The 25,468-nt window shown below is 36.8% G+C and overlaps 1 protein-coding gene across 1 annotated transcript in view; it reads right to left on the bottom strand.

Annotated features, from left to right (window-relative positions):
• The window catches only part of IMPG2 (interphotoreceptor matrix proteoglycan 2), a 99,617-nt gene extending 74,573 nt beyond the window's left edge, over nt 1-25,044 (bottom strand). Inside the window, exons 1-3 of the mRNA XM_011999890.1 lie at nt 24,760-25,044; nt 24,057-24,305; nt 8,306-8,472 (exon numbers count right to left, since the gene is read on the bottom strand). Coding sequence (XP_011855280.1) covers nt 8,306-8,472; nt 24,057-24,305; nt 24,760-24,841 — 498 coding nt within the window. The 5' untranslated portion in view covers nt 24,842-25,044. The remainder of the gene's footprint in view (nt 1-8,305; nt 8,473-24,056; nt 24,306-24,759) is intronic.
• Nucleotides 25,045-25,468: the final 424 nt, after the last annotated feature.

Below are 25,468 nucleotides of genomic sequence, written 5' to 3'. Positions count from 1 at the left end.
ACAGGCCCTTTTTAGTAGTTTTTTCTAATTCTGTGAAGAATGTCAATGGTAGTTTGATGGGAATAGCATTGAGTCTATAAATTACTTTGGGCAATATGGCCATTTTCACAATATTGTATCTTCCTATTCATAAAGATGGAATGTTTTTTCATTTGTTTGTGTCCTCTCTTATTTCCTTGAGCAGTGAGTGGTTTGTAGTTCTCCCTGAAGAGGTTCTTTGCATACCTTGTTAGCTGTATTCCTAGATATTTTATTCTTTTTGTAGCAATTGTCAATGGGAGTTCATTCATGATTTGGCTCTCTGCTTGTCTATAATTGGTGTATAGGAATGCGTGTGTATTTTGCACATTGATTTTGTATTCTGAGACTTTGCTGAAGTTGCTTATCAGCTTAAGGAGTTTTGGAGCTGAGACACTGGGGTTTTCTAGATATAGAACCATGTTGTCTGCAATCAGAGTCAATTTGACTTCCTCTCTTCCTGCTTGAATACATTTCTTTCTCTTGCCTGATTGCCTTGGCCAGAAATTCCAATATTATGTTGAATAGGAGTAGTGAGAGAGGGCATGCTTGTCTTGTGCCGGTTTTCAAAGGGAATGCTTCCAGCTTTTGCCCATTCGGTATGATATTGGGTGTGGGTTTTTGTCATAAATAGCTCTTATTATTTTGAGATATGTTCCATCAATACCTAGTTTGTTGAGAGTTTTTAACATGAAAGGCTGTTGAATTTTGCCAAAGGCCTTTTCTGCATCTATTGAGATGACTGTGGTTCTGTTTATGTGATGGATTACGTTTAGTGATTTGCATATGTTGGACGAGCCTTGCATCCCAGGGATGAAGCCAACTTGATTGTGCTATATAAGCTTTTTGATGTACTGCTGGATTGGGTTTGCCAGTATTTTATTGAGGATTTCTGCATCAATGTTCATCAGGCATATTGGCCTGAAGTTTTCTTTTTTTGTTGTGCGCCTGCCAGGTTTTGGTATCAGGATGATGCTGGCCTCATAAAACGGGTTAGGGAGGAGTCCTTCCTTTTCAATTGTTTGCAATCGTTTCAGAAGGAATAGTACCAGCTCCTCTTCGTATCTCTGGTAGAATTCAGCTGTGAATCCATCTGGTCCCAGGTTTTTTTGTTTGTTTGTTTGTTTGTTTTGTTTTGTTTTGTTTTTGATTGGTAGACTATTAATTACTGCAATTTCAGAACTTGTTATTGGTCTATTCAGCGATTCTGAATCTATTCAGGACTTCTTCCTGATTTAGTCTGGGGAGGGTTTATGTGCCCAGGAATTCATCCATGTCTTCGAGATTTTCTAGTTTATTTGCATAGAGGTGTTTATAGTATTCTCTGATGGCAGTTTTTAATTCTGTGGGATCAATGGTAATATCCCCTTTATCATTATTTATTGTGTCTATTTGAGTCTTCTCTCTTTTCTTCTTTATTAGGATAGCTAGCAGTCAATCTATTTTGTTAATTTTTTCAGAAAACCAGCTCCTGGATTCATTGATTTTTTGTTTGTTTGTTTGTTTGTTTGTTTTTGGAGGATTTGTCATGTCTCTGTCTCCTTCAATTCTGCTCTGATCTTAGTTGTTTCTTGTCTTCTGCTAGCTTTTGATTAGTTTCCACTTGCCTCTCTGGCTGTTTAATTGTGATGTTAGCATGTCGATTTTAGATCTTTCCTGCTTTCTCTTGTGGGCATTTAGTGCTATAAATTTCCCTTTTAACACTGCTTCTGGTACATTGTGTCTTTGTTCTCATTGGTTTCAAATAACTTCTTGATTTCTGCCTTAATTTCATTATTTACCCAGGAGTCATTCAGGAGCAGGTTGTTTAATTTCCATGTAATTGTGTGGTTTTGAGTGAGTTTCCTAATCCTGAGTTCTAACAGGATTGCACTGTGGTCTGTGAGACTGTTTGTTATGATTTCAGTTCTTTTACATTTGTTGAGGAGTGTTTTACTTACAGTTATGTGGTCAATTTTAGAGTAAGTGCCATGTGGCGCTTAGAAGAATGTGTATTCTGTTGATTTGGGGTGGAGAGTTCTGTAGATGACTGTTAGGTCCACTTGATCCCAAGCTGAATTCAAGTCCTGAATATCCTTGTTAATTTTCTGTCTTGTTGATCTGTCTAATATGACAGCAGAGTGTTAAAGTCTCCCATTATAACTGTGTGGGAATCTAAGTCTCTTTGTGGGCATCTAAGAACTTGTTTTATGAATCTGGGTGCTCCTGTATTGGGTGCATATGTATTCAGGATAGTTAGCTCTTCTTTTTGAATTGGTCCTTTTACTGTTATGTAATGCCCTTCTTTGTCTTTTTTTACCTTTGTTGGCTTAAAGTCTGTTTTGTCAGAGACTAGGATTGCAACCCCTGCTTTTTTTTCTTTTCTTTCCATTTGCTTGGTAAATTTTCCATCACTTTATTTTGAGCCTATGTATGTCTTTGCATGTCAGGTGGGTCTCCTGTATACAGGACACCAGTGAGTCTTGACTCTTTATCCAATTTGCCAGTCTGTGTCTTTTAATTAGGGCATTTATTCCATTTACATTTAAGGTTAATACTGTTATGTGTGAATTTGATTATGTCATCATGATGCTAGTTGGTTATTTTTGCACACTAGTTGATGCAGTTTCTTCACAGTGTCTTCAGTCTTTGTATTTTGGTGTGTTTCTGCAGTGACTGGTGCCAGTTTTTCCTTTCCATATTCAGTGCTTCCTTCAGGAGCTCTTGCAAGGCAGGCCTGATGGTGATGAAATCTCTCAGCATTTGCTTGTCTGGAAAGGATTTTATTTCTCCTTCACTTATGAAGCTTAGTTTGACTGAACATGAAATTCTGGGTTGAAAATTCTTTTATTTAAGAATGTTGAATATTGGCTCCCACTCTCTTCTGGCTTGTAGGGTTTCTGCTGAGAGGTCCACTGTTAGTCTGACGTGCTTGCCCTCTGTTGGCAACCCTGCCTTTCTCTCTGGCTGCCTCTAACATTTTTTTCTTCATTTCAACCTTAGAGAATCTGATGATTATGTGTCTTGGGGTTGATCTTCTCATGCAGTATCATAGAGTGTTCTCTGTATTTCCTGAATTTGCATGTTGACCTGTCTTGCTAGGTTGGGGAAGTTCTCCTGGATAATATCCTGAAGTATGTTTTGCAATTTGGTCCTTTCTCCCTGTCTTTTTCAGGTGCTCCACTCATCATAGGTTCAGTCTTTTTACATAGTCCCATATTTCTCAGAGGTTCTGTTTGTTCCTTTTCATTCTTTTTTTCTAATCTTGTCTGCATGCCTTATTTCAGCAAAATGGTCTTCAAACTCTAATATCCTTTCTTCCGCTTGGTCGATTTGGCTATGATACCTGTGTATTTTTCATGAAGTTCTCATGCTATGTTTTTGAGCTCCATCAGGTCATTTACATACCTCTCTCAACTTGTTATTTGAGTTAGCAGCTCCTGTAACATTCTATCAAGGTTCTTAGCTTGTTTGTATTGGGTTAGAACATGCTCCTTTAGCTCTGCAGTGTTTGTGATTACCCACCTTCTGACGCCTACTTCTGTCAATTCATCCGTCTTATCCTTCATCCAGTTCTGCATCCTTGCTGGAGAGGCACTGCAATCATTTGGAGGAGGAGAAGCACTCTGGCCTTTTGGGTTTTCAACCTTTTTTTGTTGATTCTTTCTCATCTTCATAAGTTTGTCTAGTATTAATCCTTGAGGCTGCTGACCCTTGGATTCGGTTTTTGTAGGGAATTTTTTGTTGTTGATGCTGTTGTTGTTTGTTTGTTTGTTTTTCTTGCAATGGTCAGCTCCCTCTTCTGCAGGGCTGCTGCCGTTTGCAAGGGGTTCACTTCAGCCCCTCTTCATCTGATTCATTCCCATGCCTGGAGATGTCACTCGAGGAGACTGGAGAACAGCAAAGATGGGTGCCTGCTCCTTCCTCTGTGATATCTGACCTCAAGGGGCACCAACCTGATGCCAGTAGAAATGCCCCTGTATAGGGTGTCTGACAACCCCTATACAGGAGACACTGTGAAGAAACTGCGTTAGAGGGTCTCACCCAGTTGGGTAGCATAGGGAACAGGACCCACTTAACGAAGCACTTTGACTGTGCCTTGGTGGAGGGAGTGTGCTTCACTGTGGGGAAACTCACTCATCTGGGCTACCCAGATTCCTCAGAACTACCAGGAGGGAAGGCTAAAGTCTGACAGTCCACGGAGACTGTGGCCACCCCTCCCCCTAGAGGCTCAGGCCCAGAGAGATTAGAGTCTGTCCCTAAGCCCCTGGATGGAGTTGTTGGAGTTCCTGCAGGGAGGCCCTGCCCAGTGAGGAGGGACGTGTCAAGGTCCGGCCTGAAGAGGCGCTCTGTCTGCAGTCTGCCACAGCCAGTGTGTTGGGCTGTGGGGGATACTTCTTGGCACAAAGCAGTCCAGCCTCCCTGCCTCCAGCAGAGGAAAGACATGGCCTGGAGCTATAGAGATGGCTGCCCCCCTTCCCCCGCCTGGGAGCTTAGTGTGTTAGGCAGCTATGGGTCCCATTGTTGGCCATAGCCCCTCCTGCAAGGAGCTCAAAGGGCTTAGACAGCAGGCAGCCGCAGCTGTGGTGCTGGTTGCCCCTCCTGCTGGGAGCTCTGCAGGCTTAAGCAGATTCTAGCTTAGTGGCTGTTGAAAATCTGCTGGGTTCTGTGGTTGGGACCCTAGGCCCCGGTGGTGTGGGCTCACAAGTGAGAGCTTCTGATCCGTGAGTTGCACAGTTCCATGGAAAAAGCACGTTTTCCCAGGCTGGGTAGCAGGCTCATTCACTGCCTCCCTTGGCTGGGGCCCGCGGCACCACACCGCTCTTCCTGCCTCTCTGTGTGTCAGGCCAGCTGCCTAGTCAGTTCTGATAACAGAACCTGGATACCTCGGCTGCCAGTGCAGGACTCACATGCTGTTATGGTTCTTTTAGATGGGAGCCACAGATTGCTGCTGCTTCTAGTTGGCCATCTTGGCCCCGACCCCCACTTTTAATTTCTTTCAAGAACTTTTCCTTTGCATTCACAACTTAGCTAACTGTTTGATGCAAGAGACCTAGCTTAAGGCCTATCTCAGCTTTTGACATACTTTCCTCACTATGCTTAATCATTTCTAGCTTTTGATTTAAAGTGAGAGACATGCTATTCTTTTCACTTGAACACTTAGAAGCCATTGTCGGGTTATTAACTGGCCTGATCTCAATATTGCTGTATCTCGGGGAACAGGGAGGCCTGAGGAGACGGAAAGAGACCTCAGGGGTAGTCAGTCAGTGGGTAGAGTAGCTGAAACACAAACAACATTTATCGATTAAACTTGTTGTCTTACATGGATATTGTTCATGGCACTCCAGAACCATTACAATAGTAATTGTAATTGTAATAATCAAAGATCACTGATCACAGATTACATAAGAGATAAAGAAAATAATTTTTTAAAGTTTCAAATAATTTGAGAATTACCAAAATGTGAGACAGAGACACAAACTGAGCACAGGCTGTTGGAAAAATGTCACCAACAGACTTGCTTGACACAGAGTTGTCATAAACCTTTGATCTGTAAAAAACTGCAGTATCTGTGAAGCACAATAAAGGGCAGCACAATAAAACGAGGTATGCCTGCGCTAAGTCCAAAATGGTGATTCCTATAGCAACACTGACATCCCAAACCCCTATCCTTGGCTTCATACCTAAATATCAAGCAATTCATATTTCACACAGGTGGTTCAAATGAACACATCAAAAGTGAACTCATTCTCCCTGCCACATCTACAAAGCTGCTTCTTTGCCCCAGTTATTGGTTTAGTTACCCAAGCTAGAAACTGGAAGGCTTCCTGGGCCATTCCTTCACCCTGTCTCAACCCATCAGAGTCCTGCTAATTTTGTTCCTGTTTACATCTCTCAGGTTCCCTTTGTCTATCTCATGGTCTGGTTGGTATCCTTATCCTCCTTGGCCTGGAGTACTGAAGCAACACCCTACCTTGTCTCTCTGCTCCAGTTTTATCTCCCATAATCCATCCTATGCTATGTAGAAACCATAACGACCTTTTTAAAATTCAAAACTGCCAAATCAGTTCCTGCAACTTACCTACCTACAACCCTTCAATGGTTTCCTAAGATCTACAGAGTTAAATCCAAGCTAGTTCAGTTATCCATTTTTTCAGTCTGATCTCCTGTCATTCCCAGTCTACTTTTTGGTATATTGGTCCAGGTCATTCCCTACAAACACTTGGCTCATGCTGTCCTTTCTGCTAGAATGTTTATCCGCAATCTTACTCATTTAACTAACTTGTACTTATCATTTACAACTCTATCCAGGCAACACATCATTCCCTTCATCTGCTTTTTCTATTGAATAATTATTGGAAGAATATTTTCTATGCCTTCAAATCTAAATTTACTAAAAGTTCCACTTGTAAGAGATACATTCCAAAGTAACATCAGAAGATTGTGTTCTTCTGGTAATACTAACCCATCATATATATTTGCTACACTAATGGCTGATCCTATATTGTGGACATCATTAAGATAGGCAACACAATTAGAAATATAAGTATGTATATGTGTGTGTATGTCTATATAGTTTCCCTTAAATAGCTATCCCATGTTAGCCACTGCAATTTGTAAAATTGGTAATGATTGAGAAAGGAGGCCCAATGGTGTGAAGGAAAGAAAACCAATTTCGGAAAAGAGAACTGGATTTGGATTTAAGCTCCATCATATCTGGTTTAATGTTATAGAATAAAGAATTTAATAATTCTATGTCCTTATCTGTAAAATGGGGATATTACCACCTCCTTGTAAGGTTGCCGTTATAACATCTAATAACTTATTAATGAGTTTGATACATGACGTGGTACATGGTAGATACTGAAAAAATAGTAGCTTTTAACATAGTTATTAATGCTGAGCAGTTAAAAATGTGACAAGCAAAAAAACACATGCAATACCTTTGATTAAAATGTGAGGTGCCATGATTAAAAGTCGCGTTCATTTTAAAACACACAAAGCCCTGCACAGCTTCAAAACATTTGTACCCCTGCAAAATTTGTCTTTAGTCCACCCATGTTTATCAAACCATCCTTCTCTCCCCAACATCCCCCATTTAATAAGATCATTCCTCTCTTGGACTAAATGTTAAGAGTATAATATAATTCTTATACTATAAATAAAATTTTAAAATAGAATAGGATAATATGTTTTATTACCTTTACGATATACTAATCTGATTTGATTATACACAAAATAGCTCAGTGTTATTGAGTCAGTAATTATTTCCTCAGTCTCTGTAAAGTATATAATACTTAGAATCAGTACTTAAAATAATCTTCATAAAGTTTACAAATTGTACCAAGTAAAAAAATACAATATAGTTATTGCTTGTATACTCATTTAAACAAATATCTATTGCAGCTTTACTACCTTACGGGAAAGCAAAAATGAACAATGACATAATCCTTGCCTTGTGCCTTACAGTCTAGCAGAGGAATTAGTCACATATACAACTAATCATCATAAAATATAAAAAGTACAGTATTAAAAATGAATAAAGAATTGTGGGAGCTCAAAGAATTATGGTAGCTAAATCTTCTAGGCTGAGGGTTGGTTCCTTGCAAGGGAAGTTACATATGAGGACACAGAGGAATTGAATAGATGGACAGGGAGATATACGGAATAACAAACAGCATGAACAATTTGCCACATATGTCTGGACAGTTTCACTGTCTTGTCATGAATACATATGTGCTACACGAAAAGGGAAAAGTGGCAGGTAATTCGTCTTTCTGCATGTTTACTTATCCTTTGCTAAGAGTAAAACACTGTTTAAAACAAGGAAAACAAGTGCACACACTCATTATTAGAATCATACCTATGCCTCACTAACATTTATTCAAATGAACTATGTCGTCTGTCTTAATTAGAGTTATTGCTATTTACTCTGAGTTGATAACATGTAAAACTTTGGCGAAAACATTTGGCTGTCACAGATTTATATTCTTAACCTAAATCTTTGCTGAATATTATTTCCAAATATTTACATCTATAAACAAGGCTGAGGCTCTTGTCTGAGTTAATAATGTCTTCTTTTTCTTTTTGTAGACAGAATAACATGAAAATATTAATAATGTATATTATAGAGACCAGAGCTAGGAATAAAAGACTAGGCCACACGCTAGGGCTGCTTACTCGGATAGCCCAGTTCAACAAAAGAGTAATACAGGCATTTGCCACTTGTTTTTGCTTCCTTTAGGCTTTAGCTGTGTATATCCTCCTACAATAGCCCAGGAATTCATTCCTCTGTTGTGACACTTACCTTCATGATTAAGCTTCTATGTTCCACAGATTCACTAAAATTTGTGCCCATTTCAAATATACTTGTGACTCCATCCTCACACAAATTCATCCAGTAATGATATTCCTCACGCCCAGGAAGTCGATCCCAAAAAGTCCTGAAGGCTTCCCAGACAGCTTCCTGACACACTAGAAAATAGAGAGGTGTATTTTACAAAAAGCTAACATGCTCTGGGGTTCTTACAACGATCATAGACGGATTCATACAGATTCCTTGAGACACTCAAGTGTCCTTTCTGGAGGGACCTAGGAATGATTCTCAGTCAAAGTGTATGTCCAGTTTAAACTTTTCATTTCTGAAGAGAATTTATATTTCCCATTCCTTTCTCTTACAAAGGGAATTGATTCATCTCTTCATGAGCTGGAGTGTCTCCCCCATCTCTTAAAAAAATCCATATTTATACTTTACAAAAGTGGAGCTGATATTGAGTATACTGTATTTAATCCAATTGTTTTCCTAATGGACACAGTGATTTTCAGTTTCCTGAATGTTCGCAGATGTTCTCCTAAAGTCTTCACTTGATCTTAGCCAAAAGGCCGAGAAGCGATATCCTAAAGTCTTAACTTCAAAAACCAGCTTCTTTGCTTTTCAGGATCACTGGGGAAGGAGACACTGACATATATAAATGGCCTGGAGCTTTTTGGCTAAATGCAGTGACATAACCGCATTGCATCTACTTGCTCAAAATGTCATCACGTTTCTGACTTAAAAAAAAAAAAACAGGAGTATTCAAACTTTTCCTCAAAGCTTACAGGAAGCAGAAAGTACTACATGAAATCGAGTAGAAGATATCCACCTGAAATTATCACTCTCAAACTACTATATTTCATATCTGAGAACAGAAAATAATCATCTTTTTTATACATAAAAACTTATGTCCACATAAAAACCTGCACACAAGTATTTATAAAGTCGCTTTATTCATAATTGCCAAAACTTGGGGGTGACGAAGATGTCTTTCAATAGGTGAAAGGATGAACAAACTGTGATAGATCTAAAATATTACTCAATGATAAACAGAAGTGAACTTTCAAGCTGTAAAAGATATGGAGAAAACTTTAATGCACATTGCTAAGTAGAGGAAGCCAATCTGAAATGACTGCATACTGGTGATTCCAATACCATTCTGGAAAAGGCAAAACTATGGAGACAGTACAAAGATCAGTGGTTTCCAGGGGCTGGGGGAGACAGGGATGAATAGCAGATTTTTAGGGCAGTGAAAGTACTCCTTATGATACTATAATGGAGGATACACGTCATTATACATTTGTCAAAATCCATAGAATGTACAACACAAAGAGTGAATCCTAATCCTAATGTTAACTATGAACTTCAGTTAATAATAATGTGTCAGTGTTGGCACATAAATTGTAACACATGTACCACAATAATACAAAATGTTAATAATAGGGAAAAGTGGTGGGGGAGTTGAGGGAATATATGGTAACTCTCTAAACACGCTGCTCAATTTTTCTGTAAACCTAAAACTGCTCTAAGAAATATAGCCTATTAATTTAAGAACTATATATATACACACAAACATACATACATACACATGAACTTTAAAATGATATTCAGGAGAAATATATTGCTGTATTAAAATAAAAACTAATCAATTTATTTGCTAAGTTATTCCAAAGCATCAAATCTGAAAGGCTGCTAAATAGTATCTCTGTGCATTTTGCATAGTACTGAATGTACTGCTGTTTTGTAACCATTTCAGAGGTGCAGGACTCTGTAGGTAACAGATCAGGATGGAAGGGAAGAGGAAGAGAGTGATAAGAGAGAAAGTTAGATTTAACAGAGATTTTTTTTAAAAAATTATTTTTCATAGCAAGAAGATTGAATACACATCAGGCAGTATAGTGAGGTGGAGCCTCTGGATTTACACAGTCGGAAGATCTGAATTCCTGCTCTAGCTTTCTAGTACACTAGTTTGATAACCATGGGTAACTTACCTAACTATTCAAAGCTTCAATTGACTCATCTCTCTTTTTTAACAGGATAAATAATTACTACCTTATTATCTTATCTGTGAAAGTATTTTACAAATTGCAAAGTGCAACATGAATATCATATGTTAGTATCAGGTTCAATTCTGATTGTCCAATAGTTATTTGGTGGAAGAAGATAGTCCAAGCCAAAAAAATTCTTAAGCTTTAACAGATTATGAAATGTATGAGTATTGAAAGTTTCCCTGTCAATTGAGTTTTAGGGCTAAACTGAACCTTTTATTACAAACTTAATTTGCCTTTTATTGAACTAACTGTATCCTTATTATTGTTATTCAGAACTTTTGACCATACGGCAGACAGAAGAGTCCAGCAGGCACTGACTGAGGCAGAGCTGAACTATTTGTAGATCATTGTTTTTCATTTCTTCTTCTTAAAACTTCGAAATGAACATTAAAGTAAATTCCAAAAGACAACACAGAGGTGAAAAGTCTGGGTCAGTAAAAACTAACAAAAAGTGAATGTCTATAATGTGTGGTTATGAAATGAAGTGATTCAGAGAAAGTATTTTAAAAGTTTGAAAAAACAACTATCTACCCATAGGGAAAGAAAAAACAAATCTCAATGCCTTCTTCATACTATACACAAAAAATGATTTGAAATATTAGGGTTAATACTATGAAGTTTCTGAAATAAAACATAGAAGAGTATCTACATCACTTGAGGATAGACAAAGGTTTTATAGACTACACAGAAAGCAACAATTGTAAAAGAAAAAAATAATGAACTAGAATTCATCAAAACTAAAGTGTCTGATTATCAAAAGACACTGTTAATAAAAATGAGTAGGCAAACCACATATCTAGCAGAAATTTTCAAAATACATTTATCTGACAAAGAATTGGGATTTAGGACACTGAAATAATTCCTACAACTCCCTAACAAAAAAAAAACAAACAACCTAATTTTTACAGTAGGTAAAAGGCTGGAATATATAATTCACAAAGAAAGAGATACAAATAGCCAATGAGTATGTGAAAAACTGTTCACCATCATTCATTTTTCAGAGAAATTCAAATTAAAGTATACACACACAAACCAGAATGACTGAAATTTTTACATGGAAAACACCAAAATTTGGCAAAAATGCAGAGCAACCAAAAGCCTCATTTTGGTAGGAATGTATAATAGTACAACCACTTTGAAAATAAATGTTGTTTCTTATATAACAAAAAATACACCAATCCTATGTATTAGTTCATTCTCATGCTGCTATGAAGAAATGCTCAAGAATGGGTAATTTATAAAGGAAAGAGATTTAATTGACTCATAGTTCCACATAGGTGGGGAGGCCTCAGGAAACTTACAATCATGGTGGAAGGGAAGCAAACACATCCTTCTTCACATGGCAACAGGAGAAAGAAGTGTTGAGTGAAGTGGGGGAAAGCCCCTTATAAAGCTATCAGATCTTGTGAGAACTTGCTCACTATCATGAGAACAGCATGGGGGAACCACTCCCATAATCTAATCATCTCCCACAAGGTCCTACCTCCAACAAATAAGGATTACAATTTGGATTAAAATTCAAGATGAGATTTTGGGTGGGGATACAGGCAAACTGTATCATTCTGCCCTGGCCCCTCCCAAATGTCATGTCCTCACATTTCAAAACACAACCATGCCTTTCCAACGTCTCCCAAAGTCTTAACTCATTCCAGCATTAACTGAAAAGTCCAAGGTCAAAGTCTCATCTGAGACAAGGCAAGTCCCTTCCACCTATAAGGCTGTAAAATCAAAAGCAAGTTAGTTACTTCCTAGATACAATGGGGGTACCGACTTTGGGTAAATACACTGTTGCAAATGGGAGAAATTGGCCAAAATTAAGTGAAATCTTAAAGCTCCAATATGATCTCTTTTGACTCCATGTCTCACATCCACGTCACATTGATGTAAGAGATGGGCTCCCACAGTCTTGGGAAGCTCCACCCCTGTGGGTTTGCAGGGTACAGCCCCCCTCCTAGCTGCCTTCACAGGGTGGCATTGAGTGTCTATGGCTTTTCCAGGTATCTGGTGCAAGCTGTTGGTTGATCTACCATTCTGGGGTCTGGAGGACAGTGACCCTCTTCTCACAGCTCCACTAGTCAGTGCCCCAATGGGGGCTGTGTGGCAGCCCCGAGCCCACATTTCCCTTCCACACTGCCCTAGCAGATGTTCCCCACAAGGGCTCCACCCCTGCAAAATCTTCTGCCTGGACATCCAGACATTTCCCTACATACTCTGAAATTTAGGTGAAGGTTCTACATACCTCAATTCTTGACTTCTGTGCACCTTCAGGCCCAACACCACATGTAAGCCGCCAAGGTCTGGGGCTTGCACCCTCTGAAGCAACAGCTTGAGCATTATGTTGGCCCCTTTTAGCCATGACTGGCGTGCAGGGCACCAACTCCAGAAACTGCATAAAGCAGCAGGCCTCTGGGCCTGTTATGAGAGGGGCTGCTGTGAAGACCTCTGACATGCCCTGAAGACATTTTACCCATTGTCTTGGTGGTTAACATTTGGTTTATCACTACTTATGCAAATTTCTGCAATCAGCTTGAATTTCTTCTCAGAAAATGGGTTTTCTTTTCTATCGCATTGTCAGGTTGCAAATTTTCTGAACTTTTATGCTGTGCTTCCCTTTTAAACATAACTTTCAATTCCAAACCATATCCTTGTGAATATATAAATCTGAATGCTTTTAACAGCACCCAAGTCACCTCTTGAATGCTTTGCAGCTTAGAAATTTCTTCCACTAGATACCCTAAATCATCTCTCTCAAGTTCAAAATTCCACAGCTCTCTAGGGCAGGGACAAAATGCCACCAGCCTCTTTGCTAAGACATAGTGAGTCACCTTTATTCCAGTTCCCACAAGATTCTCATCTCCATCTGAGACCTTCTTTCAGCCTAGACTTCATTGTCCATATCACTGTCAGCATTTTGGTCAAAACCATTCAACAAGTATCTAGGAAGTTCCGAACTTTCCCACATCTTCCTATCTTCTTCGGGGCCCTCCAAACTGTTCCTATCTCTGCCTGTTACCCAGTTCCAAAGTTGCTTCCACATTTTGGGGTATCTTTACAGCAATGACCTCCTACTTGGTAGCAATTTGCTATATTAGTTCATTCTCATGCTGCTATGGAGAAATATCAAAGACTGAAGAATTTATAAAGGAAAGAGATTTAAATTATTCACAGTGCTTCATGGCTGGGGAGGCCTCAGGAAACTTACAATCATGGTGGAAGGGGGAGCAAACACATCCTTCTTCACATGGCATCAGGAAAGAGAAGTGCTGAGTGAAACAGGGGAAAGCCCCTTATTAAGGCACAGATCTCATGAGAACTCACTCACTATCATGAGAACAGCATGGGGGAGCCACCCTCATCATCTAATCTCCCCCCATGAGGTCCCACCCCCAACACATAGGGATTACAACTCAAGATGTGATTTTGGGTGGGGACACAGCCAAACTATATCACCTATGACCCAGCAATTTCCTCCTAGGTACTCCTTTTTCTTTTGGAGACAGAGTCTTGCTCTGTCACCCAGGCTAGAGTGCAGTGGTGCGATCTTGGCTCACTGCAAGCTCTGCCTCCCAGGTTCACACCATTCTCCTGCTTCAGTCTCCCAAGTAGCTGGGACCACAGGCGCCCGCCACCACGCCCAGCTAATTTTTTGTATTTTTGGTAGAGACGGGGTTTCACCATGTTAGCCAGGATGGTCTCAATCTCCTGACCTTGTGATCTACCTGCTTTGGCCTCCCAAAGTACTGGGATTACAGGTGTGAGCCACCATGCCTGACCCCTCATAGGTATTCCTTTAAGACATCTGTAAGCTTATATTCACAGAAAGACTTATGTTCAATGCCAGAGCATCTTTATTCATAATAACTTAAAAATGAAAACAACCCAAGTATCCATCAATAGAAAAATAAATAAACAAATGGCCATATAATGGAATCAAAAGGAAATTACTAATTCATGCAACAACATGGATGAATCTCAAAGGGCTGAGTGAAAGAAGCATTACACAAAAGAGCACATACTATTCGATTTATATAAAGTCCTAGGAAGGTGAAAATAATCTGCGAGTTAAAAAATGGTTCAAAGAGTGGTCACATACTAGAATGGGAATTATCTGGGAAGGAGTATAAGAGAACTTTCTGGGGTGATAATATCCTAAAACAAGAGAGGTTGGGGTTAATGTGTATTAGTCAAAAGTCACCAAGTGGTACGTATGAGATTATTGCGTTTTACTCTGTAAATTTCACCTTTAAGAAAGTAAACAAATATTGAGTTCTAGTTAATGATACTCATACTGAAATATCTAGAGGGAATTGATGTCTTCAACTTATGAAATACATCTAAAAAATTAGATGGTTAAGCCAGGCATGTTAGCTCACACCTGTAATCCGAGCACTTTGGGAGGCCAAAGTAGGCAGATCACTTGAGCCCAGGAATTCAAGATCAGCCTGGGCAACGATATCTTGTCTCTACAAAAATTACAAAAAAATTAGCTGGGCATGGTGGCATGTGCCTATAGTTCCAGCTACTCAGGAGGCTGAGGTGGGAAGATCATCTGAACCCAGGGAGATCGAGTATGCAGTGAGGTGTAATCACACCACTGCACTTCAGCCTGGGTGACAAAGTGAGACCCTGTCTCAAAAAAAAAAAAAAAAAAGAAAGTGGTTAGAGAGATAGACACAAATAAAGCAAATATAAAAAAATGTTAACTGCAGAACTAAGCCTTGAGAATATGAATGTTTATGACATAATTCTTTCACTTTTCTGTTTAAAATGTTTTCATAAAATCTTAGAAAAATATTATTGTGTGCCGAAGAAATGTAGTTGGAAGGAATACGGGAGAGCATCCAGAAGTGATATAAATCACCAGGTTTCATAGCAGACCTCCCCTTGACCTCACTCCTAGTTTCACAGAATAGCATAAGCTGTCTCCTATAAATTATGCTTTGGGCAATGTTTCCCCACCTCCTATAAAAAGCTCTCTCAGTAGTTCAATGCTTTGTCTAAAAAACTCCATAGAAATTCATTCTTCTAAGTTAAATTTAACCCTTTTATACCTTGTAGTCTATTAAAATTCAATTACCAAAGTCCCATTTCCAGCATGAAGAGTGAGGAGCTATATAGATCCATTCCCCCAGAGAAACAGGCAAAAATCATTTTGAAAACATCATTTAAAAGCTCTGGAAATGGTCCTAGGGGCATATGACAAATGAAGAAACATTTGCTCAGGAAAATCTACTACAACTAGGTAAAAAAAAAAAAAAGTGAAAATCAGTGGTTCTAACCAGGGCAATTAGGCAAGAAAAGGAAATAAAAGGCAGTCAAATTGGAAAAGAAGTAAAACTACATCTGTCTGCAGATGACATGAGCTTGTATCTAGGAAAGCCTAACCTAAGGAATACACTTTAAAACTATTCGAACTAATGAACAAGTTCAGCAGGGTTGCAGGATACAAAACTGATATGCAAGAATCAGTTGTATGCCTATATGATAACAATGAACAAACCAAAAATGAACATAAGAAAACAAGCGCATATGCAAAAGCATCAAAAAGATTAAAATGCTTAGGAATAAACGTAAGTCTCCCAAAATGCAAACCATACTCTGAGAACCAAAAAATTATTTTAAAAAATAAAGACCTAAATAAATAGAAAAACTTCCCATATTTATAGACTGGAATATTTAACACTGTTGAGATGGCGTTATCTCCAAACTGATTTACACATTCAATGCAATTTTATCAGAATACATGCTGACTTCTCTGTAGAAACTGACAACCTTACTATAAAATTTATGTCGAATTGCAAGGGACCTAGAATAGCCAAAGTAATTTTTAAAAACAACAAAGATGGTGAACTCATGCCTAATTTAAAAACATACTACAAAGCAAAGACTACAGAACTGGCACATGAATAGACATATAAATCAGTGGAATACAATTGAGAGTCCAGAAATAAATCATGTGTCATGGTCAAGTGATTTTCAGCAAGAGTGCTAATATCACTCAGTGGAAAAGAATAGCCTTTTCGACAAACACTGCTGGGAGAACTGGGTAGCCACATGCAAAATAATAAATTTAGATCCTGACATCATATACAAAAAAAATCAACTCAAAGTAGATGTAAAACTTAAATGTACACACCGAAACTATAAAACTCTTAGAAAGAAATACAGGAATAAATCTTTATGACCTCAGGTTCAGCAACAGATTCTTAGTCATGATACCAAAGGCTCAAAAAAATAGATAAATTGGACTTCGTCAAAATAAAAAACTTTTGTGCATGAAAGATACCATCAAGAAAGTCAAAAACAACCCACAGAATGGGATAAAATATTTTCAAATCATTTATCTGATAAGGAATTTATAGCCAGCATAAATAAATTACAGCTCAATAATAAAAAGACAAATAACATAATTTTAAAATGGGCAAAGATGTGAACAGACATTTTTCAAAGGAAGATATACAAATGAGCAATAAGCATATGAAAAGTTGAATGTTATTAATCATTAGGGAAATGTAAATCAAAATCACAGTGAAACATCACTTCAAACCTATGAGAATGGTTATAATTTTTTTTAAAAAAAAGGAAAACAGTGCTGGCAAAGACGTGAATAAATCAGAACCCCCATACACTGTTGGTGGGATATAACACAGTACAGTCACTTTGGAAATTAGTTTGGCAGTTCCTCATGTAGTTACACAGTTACTGTATGACCCAGAAATTCTACTCCAAGATATATACCTAACAGAAATACAAACAACCCAAATTGACTGACAAATGTGATCTATCCATACACTAAAATATTATTGGACCATAAAAAGGAATAAAGTACTGATACATGTACAACATGGATGAACTTTGAAAATAATATGCAAAGTGAAAGAAGCCGGTCACAAAAGACCATATATTATATGATCTTATTTTATGATATATCCAGAATACACAATTCTGTAAAGACAGAAAGTAGATTAGCGGTTACTTAGGTCTGGGAAGAGGGGGAAGGGAGATAAAAGCATAAAAGGATGATAGCTAAAGGGTTACGTGTTTCTTTTTGAGGTGATAAAAATGTTCTTAAACTGACTGTGGTGATTTGGTGCATCTGTGAATATACTAAAAAGCCACTTAATTTTGTAGTGTGAATAGGTAAATTGTATAATATATGAATTACATCCCAATGAAAGCTGTAAAATTGCAATTCCCTCTGGAAAGGGAATGCATCCTTAATTAATCCAATGGCTTTTCAATTGGGAGCTATCTGACAAGAAGGTTCAACTAATTAACTTGGAATAACAGGATTCAGAATGGTTACATTTTCTGAAGCATTTGCACAGCTCAGAAAGGAGAAACCTAGATAGGACATGTAGGCAGAAAAGAGAAGAGCAAAATCAACATGACCTCCAGGCAAAGAGGTACTAAGGAAGATAAAATTCCATCACTGACAAATACTGCATACTTCACTACTTGGCCTATAACTAAACAGTTCAGAATTCCCATCCTTGTCAAATAAGGATATTATAGCCTTTAGTAACTTCTGAAGAGAGCTTTCTATTTTGAGAAGATAACTAATGTACAAATGGCCTCTCTTGTGGCAGAAATAACCTGCCCTGGAAACTAGTAGTGGAAGGGAAAATGTTATAATATTCTGAAGAAGAGAATGCCAGCATTTAACCTGCCTTTAATCCTTCTACTAGATCTCCAGCTGTGTCTTATCTAAAACACAGGAATCCAGAAATCCAGTATGGAATTATCTTTTTTTAGTGTAATGTATTTTCCTTTCAGAATTGTGGAGCCCAAAGCACATGGAATAGTCCATTTTGGTGCAACAAGGCAAGAAAAAGAAATATAAGGCAGAGAAATTGTTAAGTAGTATAACTATATTTGCAGATGAAATAATTATCTATGTAGAAAGCCCTATGGAATATACTGAAAAAAGCTACTAGAACTGGTAAGTGAGTTCAGCAAAGCTGCAGGATAAAAGGCCAATATACAAAAATCAGTTGTATTTCTATAAACTAGCAAGGAATTATCAGAAATCATACTTTTAAAAATATCACTAACAATAGCATGAAAAAATGTGAAATCTTTATAAACAAATCTGATAAAAGATATGCAAGATCCATACACTAAACGAAACATTGGTTGTATGTTCCTTCCATTCAATCAATAACATTGTCATTTATTTGGGATCTACAATGGCCCTAGAACTCTTAGGCAAAGTCACCAAAACTGTTAAATATATTTTATATGATTATTATTCCCATTTCAAGGGTGAAGAAACTAAGATTTTAACAAATTGAATAATATTCCTAAAAACAAAGCGCCAATAAACCTGCATCTCAGACTCAGCTTTGCGTAGCCCTGTGGCTCAAATATTGCATGGGACATACGTACACTAAAAAGATTATTTGTTGTCTATTTGAAATTGAAATTTAACTGGGTGCCCTGCATTTTTATTTGCTAAATCTGGTAACTCTATGTATCAGTCAAGTATGGGCTGTGGATGGCCTCACTCCTTAGGACTCTAAACTTGCATAGTAAGTTTTAAACAAATGAAACTATGCCCAGCGTTTGGGTCCTGAGACCTTCCATAGGCTGTTTCCCAATCTGATTCACTGGAAAAGGCCAACTCATTCCTCAAAATCCAGGTCAACTAACTTCTTTCACCCCAGGCATGGACGGCCATTCCCACTTGTGTCCTTCCCACATATACACTTTGTACATACCTTTACTATTGCACACTCTACAGTGTTTTAATTATTGTGGTTAATTCTATACCTGATAGAATCAGTATAAATGAGGTTTCATGTGTAAATTAACAAATGAATAAATGAATGAATAAAAATCACAAAACATTCCTGAAAGAAACTGAAGATGACCTAAATAAATGGAGGGATATATCATGTTCATAGATCAGAAGACTCAATATAGGTTGAACATCCCTAATCCAAAAATCCAAAATGCTCCAAAATATGAAATTTTTTGACTGCCAGCATGATACCACAAGTAGCGAATTCCACACCTGACCTCTTTTGATGGGTGATAGTCAAAAATGCAGGTACACTAGACAGTTTATTCAGAGTACCCAAGGGAAAGAAAAGACTCTCCCAGTTCCCTTCAGCTGTGTGATATCTTTTCTGCCCATGTCCAGGTTACTCCACCAAGTACACCCACAAAGGGTCATAAAATGGCACCCATGCAGCCCAGACACATGAACAACAGTAACAAATAAAGTATGTTGTACAAGAACCTTCAATCAAAACACAGAATTGTAGAGAGAAACTAGAAGCCTTCCATCGTTTGTTGTTACTGTTGTTTAACAGCTGAGGCAGGTATTCTGGTGATGCCACTGTTCTGCTTAGTTACCCTGAACACATTCTTCTTCACTGTATTAACAGTATAGCATACTTTTCACTGTGAAGTGCTAATATGTAAATAAGTATAAGAAAATGATTGCTTGTTTGTAGCATGTAAATTCAGAGTCAGGAATGATGATGATGCCAAACAGCTACAGATTGTCCACATGAGTGCCTGAAATAGTGACACCTTTGCTTTCTGATGGTTAAATGCACAAAAACTTATTTTGTGTACAAAATTATCAAAAATATTGTATAAAATTACTTCAGATAAGTGTATAAGGTGTATATGAAACATAAATGAATTCTGTGTATAGATTTCAGTCTCATTCTCAAAATATCTCATGTCTATGCAAATATTCACAAATCCAAGAAAATATGAAACCCACAACACTTCTGGCCCCAAGCATTTTGGATGAGAAATAGTCAATCTGTATTGTTAAGATGGCAATTCTCCCCAAATTGATCTATAGAATGAAACACAATCCCAATCAAAATGTCAGCAGCCCTTTTGTAAAAATTGGTAAGCTGATTCTAATATTTATATGGAATACAAAAGACTACATAACCAAACAAATTTGAAAAAAGAACAGAGGTTGGAGGACTTACACTACCTGATTCAAGACCTATAATAAAGCTTACAGTAAATAAGACACTATGGTATTGGCATAAAAATAGACAAATAAGTGAAACAGAATGAAGAGTGCAGAAATGGATCCACCGTATATGAACAATGATTTTCAACAAAGGTGCAAAGGCATGAAAGGATAATCTTTTTTAACAAATGGTATTGGAACAATTAGCTCTACGTATACAAAATATTAACTTTGATCCATATGTCATAATCAAAAATAAAAGCAGATCACAGATCTACATCTAGAACCTAAAAACTGTAAAAATTCTACAGGAAAAGACTGAGAAAGAAAACACTTTGTGATCTTGGGTTATGCAAACTAAGATCAAAAACTAAAAGGATGCTCCCCCAAAAAGCCTGATAAATTTGACTTTATCAAGTGTTAAAACTTCTGCTCCTTAAAAGACATCATTAAGAAAATAGAAAAGGCAAGCTACAGATGGCGAGAAAAATGTACGCAAAATATATGTTTGACAAAGAACTTATATTTAGAACACATTAAGAACTATTACAACTCAATAATAGACAAGCAACCCATTTTTTAATGGGCAAAATATTCAAATAGACTCCTCACAAAAAGAAAAAGTCTATAAATGACAAATAATTATGTTAAAAATGTGCTCAAAACTGTTAGTCATAAGCGGTTAAGAAAATGCAAATTAAAACCACAATAAGATATACATCCACTACAATGGCTAAAGTTAAAAAGACCAACTATACCAAGTGTTGTGAGGATGTGAGGAAAATGGGATCCTGCTACACTGTTGGTGACACAGTCATATTGGAAAACGTGCCAATTTACTGGAAAGTTAAACATATACCTATCATGACGTGGCAATTTACTGGAAAGTTAAACATATACCTATCATGTGACCCAGACGTTCCACTATTATTACTCAATAGAAATGAAAATATGTTCACAGAAAAACTTGTACCCAAATGATCATAATTTCTTTCCTTGTAATCAGTAATAACTAAAAACAACCCAAATATCCCATATTGTGGTATATCCGTAATATAGAATGCTACCCAACAATAAAAGCTAACAAACTATTGATACACAAAAAACATGCATAAATTTCAAAATAATTACACTGAGTAAAAGAAACCAGATCAAAAAAAGAGTATATACCAAAAAGAATATATATATATATATATGTATAGAAAATGCAAACTAATACATAGTGATAGAAAGCAAATTCATGGTTGCCTCAGTATTGGGGTAAGGAGAGGTAGTGAGGGAGGTGGGCATTATAAATGGTCATAAAGAAACATTTAAGAGTTATTGATAGGTTTATTTTCTTAACTATAAGATGGTTTCAAGGGTACATTTGTCAAAACTAATGAAATAGTATACTTTAAATATACGCAGGCTATATTCCATTAAAATATACCTCAATAAAGCTATATTTTAAAAAGTCCAACAACGAATTTTTTTTTAAAAAAAGAGAGGGGCATCCTAGTATGCTGTTTAATTTTACAAAACATTAGGTTAAATACAGTTGTGTCTTCCTTAGAAACACTTTTCAAATTTGTTACAAAAACTAGCAATTAATACCAAATTCTGTATGAAGGAAAAATTGAGCAAACCATTAGACTGAATTGGCTTGGTAGAAAGAGCTAAGATCCTTAGTTGGACATTGAATAACTCCCTCCCTCTAAATTGCAAGCATTTGGTGTTAAGGACATAATACAATTATCTCTTCAAAATCAAGCGAGACCTATGTTGAAATACTCATTTATCTCAAATTTTAAAAACATAACGAATGAAATATTTACTCTTTACCATGACCAGTAACAGCTCTCTCAGCTATAATCTTGATGTCGTGTGCCAACCATCTTAGCTGTATGAGATCCCTTTTCAAGGATCCTATTCATAGCATCTGTATTTTAAAATCAATTATTCTAGGAATGCTTTATCTTCATTTTTGTCAGCTCCTTTTTCAACAGTATCTCTTGAATTTATAAAAACAAGAGCAAGTCAATCAAAAGTTATGACCAAATCCCTTACATGATTGGTTATTTCCTCTTCACTATTTAATCAGTTCCCAAAATACCAAGATATTTTTATTTTAAAATAATATAAAGTACAGTGAGACACCATGTCTACTAAAAAAAAAAAAAAACCTAGGCGTGGTGGCATGTGCCTGTAATCCCAGCTACTCGGGAGGCTGAGGCAGGAGAATCACTTGAACCCAGGAAGTGGAGGATGCAGTGAGCCGAGATCGTGCCACTGCACTCCAGCCTGGACGACAGAATAAGAGTCTGTTCCAAAAAATAGTAACAATAAATAACAATAATAATAATATAAAGTAAAAATCCAGGTGGTAGAAATCAAATATTGATAAATTAACTGTCATTCTCATTCACCTTCAGTTCCTTTATTCTCTTCCCACTGTCTTTGGAATTTTCCATTTCTGGCATATGGCCTATATTCAAAATGCCAGGTCTATGGATCTCCATTTAAAAAGCAAAAGGAAAGCTTATTGCACAGTAATGTTTGATAGCTCCCAAATACAATCAAGAAATAGAAATACACTCATAAAAAAGAGCTGCCAATATAATACATTGTACTACTTTAACAAACAAAAATATCAAATATATAAATATGTGTAATAGCTGGTATTATATTAAATTTTTATTGTGTTTTTAAAACTTTGATGAGAAGGGAAGAAGGGAAGGACAGGAAGAGGAAAATAAAGAAGATAAAGTAGCAGCTCAGACAGAAGGTTCATATAATCCAGTGCCTGGAAAATTCGGGTTCAATGAACATTTGTTGAATGAATTAATGAATAAATGCATGAATTTAAAAGCCTAATTTTACAATCACTTCATCATCTATCTCCACCTTGTTTACTAACATCACATCCATATTATGGCTTTTTATTGGTTCTTGAGCAGTAAAAAGCAAAGTTTGGGAATCCTTCAAATGTCTAAGGAACATACTAAGGTCAATTAAGCAATGTTAGTAAATATATGAGAAACAGAATTGACTTACATAAAAAGTATGAGATCAAGAATACTGTTTAATTAAAGACAAAATAAAATGTGAGTTTCAGAAATGCCATCACTTTAGATGTAAAAAGTTGTATGTGTACCAACTAGAGAGCAACCTGTGTGAATCTGTAGAATATCTAAACTATAAAATATAGAAACGGATTATATTTGTATATATAATAACTATCAATAAATAGGCAAGCGTGTGAGTATACTTTGGTAGAGCTATTTTGTGAGTGTACTTAGGCATTTACTGTAAAGAAGAAGTAAAAACTAAAATTAATGTAGTCCAAAACATAAACTGGTATTTCTGAAGTGCTTAAAAAGATTTAAGACATTTCCTTTCTGAGTATGTTATTGAAATTAATGAAAGACATCTTATTGTGACTGCCCTCATGTGAAAAAAGTTTCTTACATAACGCACCAAAAGCTACAAACTCAAATCATGAACATTCTTCCTTTGGTTAAGTGCATGTCACTATTAAATGTTACTATTGCCTTAGTTGGAGGGCACTGGAAAAAAACATACCTCCTCTCTTAATGTAAACTGTTCTCTGAAGTTACATTAGCACTATATTCTTAGCCGTAGAAAGGTAGTTTTGGCTCAGTCTTGTCTAAATTATCATAAACTTTAATTTACAATGTTACCTAATAAATGATTAAACTATGTTTGAATTTCATTATGGAGCTGAAGGATTTGGATGTTTGCTTACCTCGGACTTTAAAATACTTCACATGATTTGCCACAGCCTCTGTAACACTTTCATCTGGGCAGATTTTTACTCCATTAGGAAACAGAATAGATCTCCGCCTTCTGAGTAACCACTGTCTTTCAGTTTCTCTGAGGTCCAGAGGCTGTTTCTTTTTGGTAGCTAGAGAAAGGTCTGTTGATTCTTCAGGCAGGAGAAAAGAAACTGCACTCTTGGGTTCTTGGATCTCCTCTAAAGATAAGTAGGTTTGTGCTACAGAATGAAAGTATAGTCAAGTCTTCTGATGATGAAGATACAGTACAAAAGGTAACAACTAAAGAAAAACTGACGCTTATGCTACATTAAGATATAGAAGCCAATGCCCAAATCATAGGCAGGCAGGCATATCTAAGGAAAAGAGGAGTGAAGCATTCGATCTTTTTCCATTTAACTCCCACTCCTTTCATTCAAGATTGTTATCAAAATCAAGTAAATACACATCCAATTTCAACAAAATAAAAAAAGGTCTAAACCGGAAATTACTAATGAGGAGGGAAAACCAAAATTATTGGAGATATTTTAAAACGGCTTAAATGAAGCAATATCAAAGATTAATAAAGTAGTATTTGATTCAATTTCTTGCAGCAATCACATCAAATAATGTTATTTTTGAAGAGCATATACTACAAACATGGAAAGATAAAAACAAATGCAGATTTTTAAATACCTGTTAACGATGGAAAGTCTCCTATCAGGACAAATATCAAAATACCCAGAGAAATCTTCCCAAAAAGAGGAAACATAATCATTTGGGCCAAAACCAAAGGAATGAGGAGAGGACAAAATCCTTAACTGAGCGTCCAAATCCTTGAAACTTCCAATAACAACGAGTTATAGGAAAGACCTAACATTTAAAAGTCTATGTTTGAGAATGAACAACCACTTCAAAACCATTATAAATTAGCGTAAAGAAAAATGGTTGTCCTTTCAAAGTAGCTCTCACTTCTTTTCTGAAATAACCAGCATGCTATAAAAGCTGGTGAGATAAGCTAATTAGAACAGATGGAGAGAGACAATTTCTTTATTCTAATCTAGCTAAGCTCTTTACTAACACTCTCCTTGCCTTTAACAAGCAGTCCACTAAGAATAATGTGTTTCACATACAATTCACTGATTTTTCCACCTTTTCTGAATCTATCAGTTGAACCTGATAGATTCACGTTTTCTGGGTTTTCCTAGGGACTAAGATGTATAAGCATAAAATGTCCAGACTGACTATACCTACCTACTTCAATACAGAGCTACATACAAATTTAGTTTTTGTATTGAAACTACTCTCTTGCAAATTTCCTTCCTTGATAGAAAAATCACTTACTTTGTCTCCTTCCTTTCCTATAAAATGGAATAGAAATAGTAAACTCATGGTAGAGCTAATG

Source organism: Mandrillus leucophaeus, unplaced genomic scaffold (assembly GCF_000951045.1).
Source record: "Mandrillus leucophaeus isolate KB7577 unplaced genomic scaffold, Mleu.le_1.0 Scaffold608, whole genome shotgun sequence".
NCBI classification, from domain to species: Eukaryota; Metazoa; Chordata; class Mammalia; order Primates; family Cercopithecidae; genus Mandrillus; species Mandrillus leucophaeus.
The sequence above is the reverse complement of the archived record's forward strand: the minus strand, read 5'-3'. Positions and strand labels throughout refer to the sequence as shown.